We start from the raw sequence: 9,131 nt of genomic DNA, 5'->3' as shown, positions 1-9,131 counted from the left end.
TATAATATAATTATGTTCTAATTATAATTAGAATATAATTCTGATGCAAAAAGTAATTTAAACACGCCTTGAAATTTGTTTGAAATTAATTGGATCAGTGTAAATGTAATTTTTGAGTGTACTTTTTCCTGAAATTTACTGTAATATTTTTCTTCTTCTTTAGACATGGGGAAATCTTTTTCTCATTTGCCTTTGCATTCAAGTAAAGATGATGCCTATGATGGAGTCACATCAACTGAAAATATGAGGAACGGGTTGGTTAATAGTGAAGTCCATAATGAAGATGGAAGAAGTGGCGATGTCTCACAGTTTCCATACGTGGAATTCACAGGAAGAGATAGTGTCACTTGTCCCACTTGTCAAGGAACAGGAAGAATTCCTAGGGGTATTTGTTACTGCATTGTTTCTCCTTCAAAGAATGATTTGCATGCATTTGTACAAATAACCCAAGTCTTTGTCTAGATTCTCTTAGTTGTCTAAGAATTTCTCTAGGTTTTAAAAACACTTAGAATTAAAACTTCTTATCAGGTATCTTTAGTCTAAAGAACACAAAGAAACAAACATATAAATATTAATTAAGCTTTTTAAAGAAGTAACAGTAGAAATCACTACTCTGACCCCAGTATATTTTTTCCCACATTCTATTATAATAAACATGTACTGTCTCTTGAGTGAAAACTTCTAGTAGTATTTGGCATCTATAGAAGGCATATCATAGTTCTTTTGCTGCATGTTGTGTTAAAGGAAAACCTGCTCACCCACCCCCAATCTCCCATGCTATTTTAGAATCAATGGCAACAGGTAGAAATGATAAACGTACTTTGTGTTCTTCTCATTCTCTGATTGGTAATAGCTGGTATGTGACCCTGGAGAGACACTGAGGGAAGAGTGACAGTATAGGGTATATCAGGGTCTATGAGAAATGCCTTGGGAGGTAGTGTGGGGAAATTTACATTCCAGTGTGGCCATTAAACATGATGGTTTTATTTTTCCAAGGATAGTAGTTTGAGAATAAAAGGATTATTGTAGTTAAACGGATTAATGCATAGGCTAAGGGGAGGAAAAGCACTGTTTATATTTTTAAATTATGGCTAGTAGGCTTTTTCTTTTTTTAAGCATTCTGGACAAGGATTATGGAGAGAAAGAAGGGATTCAAGTATGACTCCAGAGGTTTTCCACCTAAGGAACTGGAAGAATGGAGAAGCCATTTATTAAAATGGAGAAAAAACAAGTTTGAGTGTATCTGTCAGAAGAGAGATCAGGAGTTCACTCTTAGACGTGGAAATTTTGAGAGGCATGTGTGACATCTAAGTGGATATGTTCAGCAGGCAGTTGTAAGAGTTTGCAGTTCAAGTGTAAAGCCTAGATTGAGTCATCACTGTTTGGATGATACCTAAAGCCATGATCTAGATGAGAGCCACCAAGCTGCCAGTGTCATACAAAAGAGATGAACCTTAGCATTGAACCCTGTGTTCTAATATTTCAAGGTCAGTGAGAAGAGAAGCAATTAGCAAAGAACACTAAGAGTTAGCAGCTAGAGTAGGAGGAAGAAATTTCCTCTGTGTGTGGTGTCCTTGAAAATAAGTGAAGAAAATGCACTAAGGAGGAGAAAGTGATAGCTATATAAGATGCTGCTTTTAAATCAGGTAATATAAGGAGTGAGAATTGATGATTAGAAGTGGTAATATAGAGGCCACTGGAGACCTTTACAAGAGCATTTTGATAAGTTTAATGGAAGTATGTAGAGAGCAGGATCAAGAGTATATAAGAAGAGGGAGATTAAGTATAGGTAAAATAGCTTTTTTTTTTTAAGGAATTTTGCTGTACAGAGAAAGTAGTAAGCTGGAAGGGCTATAAACAGGAGAGGAATTTTTTAAGATAGGAAGAATAATAGATCTATTTGAAAGAATGAGAATGATCCATAGAGAATACATTAATAGTGGGTGGAGGGGGGTTAATTATTGGAGCAGTGACCTTGTGAATGTATGAGGGAATGAGATCTAGTGCAGATAGATGCTGGTGCTTTGATAGTTAACATGAAGAACCAACTTCTGCTGAGGTTGAAAAATTGACATTTTAAGATATATGGCTATAACTCAACCCAAGAAAGAAATAGGGGATTTTGAAATGACTTAGTGTGTAAGAATCTAACTTCAAAGAGACCTGGAAGGTTTATTATGTAGGGTTCTTGGAATTTGAGATTTCATATGTGTCAGTTTTGCTTTTCGAAGAGGACAGTGTAAGAACCCCTACAGGTTTAAGGGTGAGGACATTCAGGACATGTTCTTTTCTCATGCAGATATCCAAATCAGGGTTTCAGTGGATAACAGTAGAGGTAAGGGAGGGCCTGGCAAATTCAGGTCTTCTCAAAGCAGGGATTTTTTTAAGATCTTTTTTTCAGTGGAGGAAAGAGTAAGAGCTACCCATTCTATATAATATTTTTAACTAGCTAGACATGTATATATGAAAAAAACATCTGCTGTGGAAATAAACTTCTGCTGGATAAGTTTTGAAGACTTCTAGAGCATTTTCCTAAAGGAATGAAATGAGAGCCATATGATATTCTGGTCCAAACCAGAGTGATGCAGAGCCACTATATTTTAATTAACCATGTTAATAAATTTCTAAATCAACTTTTTCACTTTTAGGACAAGAAAACCAACTCGTGGCACTGATTCCTTATAGTGATCAGAGATTAAGGCCAAGAAGAACGTAAGTGATCATAAGAAAATGGCAATTGGTTTTGTGTGTGTGTGTGTATGTGTGTGTGTGTGGGGGGGTTGTATTTTGTCTAAATAATTACTCTTGTTATAACTATTAAAAGGAAAGTATCAGGTCATTAAATCCTCTTTTTGTGTGTCTGTGTGATTTGAGTGAAAAGTTTATAGAGCAAATTCATTTTCTATGCAGTAGTTCATACTCATTTTGTTTCATGACATTGATTACAAGCCCCATAATGTAAAAACTTTCTTCCCACTTCTTCTCTATAGTTACCTCTTCCCTCTGTCCTTCTTTTCTGCCCTCTAAGCGTCTCCCTGTTGAAATACTACCCTTCTCATCTCCCATGCTTGATTGCTCTAAGGAATATACCTGCCTGGTGTTAATGTTCACCTTATAGGTCTGTCCATTGTCTGGTTGGAAGCCATAGGAGTGAGTTCAATTCTAGGCCCGAAGGGCAACTAGGGGCTGTGGTCTTGGGGTTTTCTCTGATAGAGACCTACCAGACCAGTAAGTCTGGTCATTTTTTATGATTTTGAGTTTTGTTCTACATTTTTCTCCTGCTTTATCTAGGATTTCCTTTCTGATCTCTTTCTGAGTGGTTGACAGTGGTAGCCAGGCACCATCTAGTTCTTCTGGTCTCGTGTTCAGGTAGGCTAAGGTTCCTGTGGTCCACTTGTCTCTTGGACTTACTGTTTCCTTACATCTTTGATTTTCTTCATGCTTCTTTGCTTTGGACAAGGAGAGACCAACTGTTGTATCTTAGATGTCTGCTCATAAGCTTTTAAGATCAAGCAGTGTTTTCAGACAGTGGATATCTGGCAGTGCAGGACAGTGATCTCCAAGAGAAGGAAAACAAATGAGGTAACTCATATGACTGCACCAGCTTACTGTCTAGAGAAAGGTTCCAGGCTGCAGCACAAGGAAGGCAACCCAGGCAGAGCTCAGTGGTCTCTGTGAATTAAGGAGTTGGAACTGGGAGTGTCAGAAACCAAGGTGACTAGAGTTAGCAGGATAGAGAACTAGATAGGACATAGCTGCACAGAAAGCTCCAAAGATCTGCAGAGGGTACCTCTCAAGTCTTCAACTGAGTACTGATCAACCCATGTATAAGCAAAACAGTCTGAAGCTGGAAAGGAACCACTCAAAAGGAGCAGAGGGAACAGCTCACAGAGGGCCAGGAGTGCTTGTTTTCACCAACCAGGGTGGAAAACTTTGTAATTCACAGGTATTAGATAGAGTACACAGAAAAGTACAGTCAGGCCTCCTTACCTGCGAGTTCTAAATCCACGGATTCAACCATGGATCAAAAAATACTCAAAAGAAAAAAGGCAATTAATTGGTCAAAGTAATCCCTTAAAGGCTAAGAGGGAACAAAAGGTGTTCTTTACGCCGCATTTACACTGCATGTGGTATTATAAGTAATCTAGGCATGATTTAAAGTATGCAGGAAGTTGTACATAAGTTATATGTAGGCACTACTCCATTTTATATAAGGAACTTGAACATCCGTGCATTTTGGTATCTGTTTAAGGCAGGGAGGCATCCTGACACCAGTCTGCCATGGATACTGAGGGATGACTATATTAGCTCAGTGATAGGGGAAAGAAAATAGCCTTTGATTAAAGATTGCGGTTCTCTTGCCTATTGTTAGGTCCCATTAGGTTTGGCTTTGATCCATTGAAACCTTATGAATAGTGATGGGTTGCCCAGTCTTGCGCCATCCTCAAAGTTGTTGCTGTATTTGAGCCCATTGTTACAGTCACTGTGTCAATCCTTCTTATTGAGGATCTCCCTCTTTTTTGCTGACCCTCTATCAAGAATGATGTCCTTCTCCAGGGGTCAGTCCTCCTCATAATGTGTCCAGACTAAGCAAGACAAAAATCTTCTTTTCTTAGGAGCATTTTGGCTGCACTTCCTCTAGGACAGTTTTGTTCTGACAGTCCATGGTATATTTAGTATTCTTCACCAATGTCGCTGTTGTCCAGCTTTCACATGCATGGCTTAAGTCAGGTACACTTCAGTTAACTTCAGTTTGTGACACTTTAAGGAGATCTTTTGTAGCAGATTTGCCCAGTACAGTGTCATTTGATTTTTTGAATGCTTCTTGCATGGACATTGATTGTTGATCTAAGAAGAATGAAATCCATGACAACTTCACTTTCTTTACCACTTACAAGGTTGTTCCTTGGTCCAGTTGTAAGGATTTTCATTTTTTTTTATATTTAGATGTAATCCATATTGAAGGCTGTAGTCTTTTACCTTTATTATTAAGTGCTTCACGTCTTCATTTACATCAAGCAAGGTTGTGTCATCAGCACCTCTCAGGTTGTTAAAGTGTCTTCCTCTAATCCTATGGCTGTGTTTTTCTTCACATAGCCCCATGTCTCAGATTATTTTTTCAACATATAGATTGAATTCATAAGGTAAAAGAATATAGCCCTGTCACATACTTTTTCCAGTACAATATCCCTTCTCTCTGAATGAATGTTTGTTGACCCATGTACAGGTTCCTCGTAAGCACAATTAAGTGTTTTAGAATTCTCATTCTTTTCATTGTGATCTACCCAGTCAAATGCCTTTGCATAGTCAGTAAAACACAGGTAACCATCTTTCTGGTTTTCTCAGCTTTCAGCCAAGATCCATCTTACAACAGTCATATCCCTCATTCTACACCCTCTTCTGAATCCAGCTTGAATTTCTGACAGTTCTCTGTCTATGTACAATTTATAGCCATTTTTGAATTATCTTTAGCAGAATTTTGCTAGCATGCTCCTGTCTAATGAAGCCTAAAAGCTAACCTTGAAAGGATTACATTGTTCTAAAAAACTTAACTACATTGCAGAACAAAGCTCAAGGATTTTTGTAAGAATACTGAAATACCCAATACCCACCAAGGTAAAATATATAGTATCTGGCATCCAATTTAAAATTACTCAGAATGCAAATAAGGTGAAAAATACAGCCAATAGTGAAGAGAACATTCAGTAGAAACAGACCCAGAAGTGATACAGATGACTGAATTAGTAGACAGAGACAGTAAAATAAGGGTTATTTAACTGTATAACCTAATTTGAAGAAGATGGAGTTTCTTAAGGATTAATTTAGAAGATGAAGGATCCAAACTGAATTAAAATTGAGATGAAAACTATAGTATCTAAGATGAAAAATACACTAGATGGCATTAACAGATTAGACACTTCAGAAGAAAAAGAGGACTGAACTCGAACACATAATCTTAACTTTCCAAAATGAAATACAAAGATGAAAAAAAGATACAAAATGAATAGAGCATCAGTGGTGTGTGGAACAAATTCAGACAACCTATATTCATGTTTGTGTGTGTGCATATCTGTGTGTATATATATATATATATATATATATATATATACACACACATACATACACTTATAAGGGAATGAATTTATAGGGTTACTGTAAGTTACACTCAACTCAATGACACAGAACAGCAGCACATATGGAGCCCTGGTTGCACAATGGTTAAAGCACTTTGCTATCGACCAAAGGCAGTGCTTCAAACCCACCAGCTGTTCCACAGGAAAGATGTGGCAGTCTGCTTCTGTAGATTTCCAGCCTTCGAAACTGTGGGGCAGTTCTACTGTATCCATTGGGTCATTAGGAATTGGAATCTACTCAACAGCAGTGGGTTTGTTTTTATATACATGTAATTGAAAGCCTAAAGGTGAGGTAGGAGGGAACAGAAAATAAATTTTACCTATTTTATGAAATCCTGTAGATGTCAACCTAGATGTTTATTGAATACCTATTATATCATTCTGTTCTAGGGCTTGCAGATAAAAACATGACAAAGATAACTTAAGTGTGAGGAAATTATTTTGTAGGAAAGACAGATAAGTAAGCAAATGATTACAATACCAATATCGTACCTGCTGGAGGTATGCCCTGTGCCCTGTGAAGGCAGAGTAGAGAAAATGCCAAATCATTCTGCAGAAATGGAAAAGGCTCCAAAGAAAATTATACGTCAGTTGAGGCTTAGTGAAGTGGAGAAAGAAAGTAGACACGAAACATTCATAATTTCATTAGTGCTATATAGCTCGAAGCATTCAGCTACTACTTATAGAGCTATAAGAAAAATTCTTATTGGTGCATTTTGTGGTAGAGGTCTATATTGAGTCAATTAATTTGTTGTTGTTGTTATGTGCTGTTGAGTCGGACCCGACTCATAGCGACCCCTCCTTGGGTTTCCGAGGCAGTATCACTACGGAAGTAGATTGCCCCATCTTCAGTTAATTAGACAGTTGTTTAATTTGGGATGAAACACTAACCAGAATGTTATTTTACTGTCCCAACAGGTTCAGTAATGTTTTTGAATGAGTATTTTTTTTTTTTAATATGGCTTTAAATGTGGTGTACAAAGTAGTTCAGAACAGTGTTTCATATATTCTTAACTAGGGCTGACATACAGGCCCTAAGCACTGAATATGTTATAGTGGGCTTGTTATTGTGTGCCATCATAGACCTCTAGAGGACAGAGTAGAATCACCCCCATAGACTTTCCTAAGCTGTAGTCTTTATAGGAGGAGCTTTGGTAGCATACTGCCTAAGACACTTGACTGCTAACCAGAAGGCTGGCGGTTCAAACCCACCAGCCACTCCTCGGAAGGACGGTTGGGCAATCTACTTCCGTAGGGATACTGCCTCGGAAACCCAAGGAGGGGTCACTGTGAGTCGGGTCTGACTAGACAGCACATAGCAACAACAACAGTCTTTATAGGAGCAGATGGCCAGGTCTTTTCTCCTGCCAAGTGCCTAGTGAGTGTGAACCCATAGCCTTTTGGTTAGCAGCTAAGAACTTAACCAGAGAACTACCAGGGCTCCTTATGATGGGCTAAAACCAAACCTACTGTCATCGAGTTGACTCAGACTCACAGCAACCCTATAAAAACTGCCCGAGAGGATTTTTCCAAGGCTGTAAATCTTTATCAAAGCAGACTGCCACATCTTTCTCCTGCAGAGTAGCTGGTGGGTTCAAACCACTGACCTTCTGGTTAGCAGCTGAGTTCTTAACCACTGCGCCACCAGGGCTCCTTACGGTGTGCTCATAAATAATTAAAGGTAAAAATAACATTAAAGTATAAGAAAGTCCAACAAAATTCAGATTTTAATTTTCATCGTGTTGATAATTGAACTCCTTTTATACAACTTTTGAGTGATTTTGTGTTTTGTAGGTATTTTAAACATGTACTTAAATTACCTATTATGTAATCCAGTAATGGTCACCACTTTAGCTGAGAGAATCCAGAGTGAGTGAATGATTACTAATTTGTTTACTTAGATACAGTATAGGCATCAGAACAAAACAAAAACCACTACCTTTGAGTCAATTCTGACTCATGGCAACTCTATTGGACAGAGTAGAACTGCCCCATAGAGTTTCCAAGGCTGTAAATCTTTATGGAGGCAGACTGCCAAATATTTTCTCCTGTAGAGTTGCTGGTGGGTTTGAACGACTAGCCTTTTATTTAGCAGCCAAGTACTTAACCACTGTACCACCAAGGCTCCTTATGGGATAGTATGAGCAAAGTAAATTATTTAGCAAATTTTTGTTTTGTTTTCAATAAGCCATTTTACTCTTCTTTCTGAATTTAAGCAACTTAAAATACTCAGAAACATTCATAAAACACCTGCAGAAGACACTTCAATAGCTATTGTGAGGCATACTAAAATTAAATCCGTCAAAGTATTTAAAAAGTAGGTGATGAGGTGGTAAAAACAGAGTACAGGAAAAGATAAAATAATTTTTTGACTGCCTACAACATAAGGGATAGATTAAAGTATGTGACCTGAGACACAAACAGAAAAGAGTGCTGTGGGCTTTGACGTAGGATTATATATTGGCAAGCCCAGGAAAGAGTACCTTCTATTGAGAGTAACCTTGAAGATAGATATTTCCAGCTGTGCAAATTGAGAAGAAAGATTGAGAATTGCAAGGGATATATTTCAGAGGGAGAGGGAGTTAGAGGAGCAGCAGAAGCATGGAAGATTTTTTCTTGTATGTGCATAGTATCTCATTTCTTGACTTTTTATTTTTTAAATACATTTAATTGAAATATAATTAATTTATGTCCAGTGAAATACACAAAACTAAAGTGACATGGGTCAGTGTAGTTTGTTGTTTTTTTTTTTTTTTGGTGCAGTGTTCCCTCCCTTCCCCTCCCACCCTGGTGACCAACAAAGTTTCCTTCCATATTGTGGTATAGTAAATTACTTTGTGTGGCTTTTCTACCCATAAGTCTTTGTAAACTCCAAGGTGGGATTTGCTATGAGCAACTGAGGAGCTCCTGATTGCTGAAGGTGTCCACCTGGAGTATTTCTGTTGGGAGTGGCACAAAACAATGTTCTGGGAGGTGCCCACTCTCTCAGGTGCTTAG

General features: G+C 37.9%; 1 protein-coding gene across 1 annotated transcript in view; it reads left to right on the top strand.

The window, feature by feature from the left end:
• The first annotated feature begins 165 nt into the window (after positions 1-165).
• Positions 166-9,131, top strand: part of TMEM106B (transmembrane protein 106B) — a 47,966-nt gene continuing 39,000 nt past the window's right edge. The window contains exons 1-2 of the mRNA XM_007944065.2: positions 166-385; positions 2,649-2,712. Coding sequence (XP_007942256.1) covers positions 166-385; positions 2,649-2,712 — 284 coding nt within the window. The remainder of the gene's footprint in view (positions 386-2,648; positions 2,713-9,131) is intronic.

This window comes from Orycteropus afer, unplaced genomic scaffold, assembly GCF_000298275.1.
Source record: "Orycteropus afer afer isolate SDZICR_OR568_19922 unplaced genomic scaffold, OryAfe1.0 scaffold00119, whole genome shotgun sequence".
Taxonomy (NCBI): domain Eukaryota; kingdom Metazoa; phylum Chordata; class Mammalia; order Tubulidentata; family Orycteropodidae; genus Orycteropus; species Orycteropus afer.
Note: the sequence above shows the minus strand (reverse complement) of the source record. Positions and strands in the feature narration are given on the sequence as shown.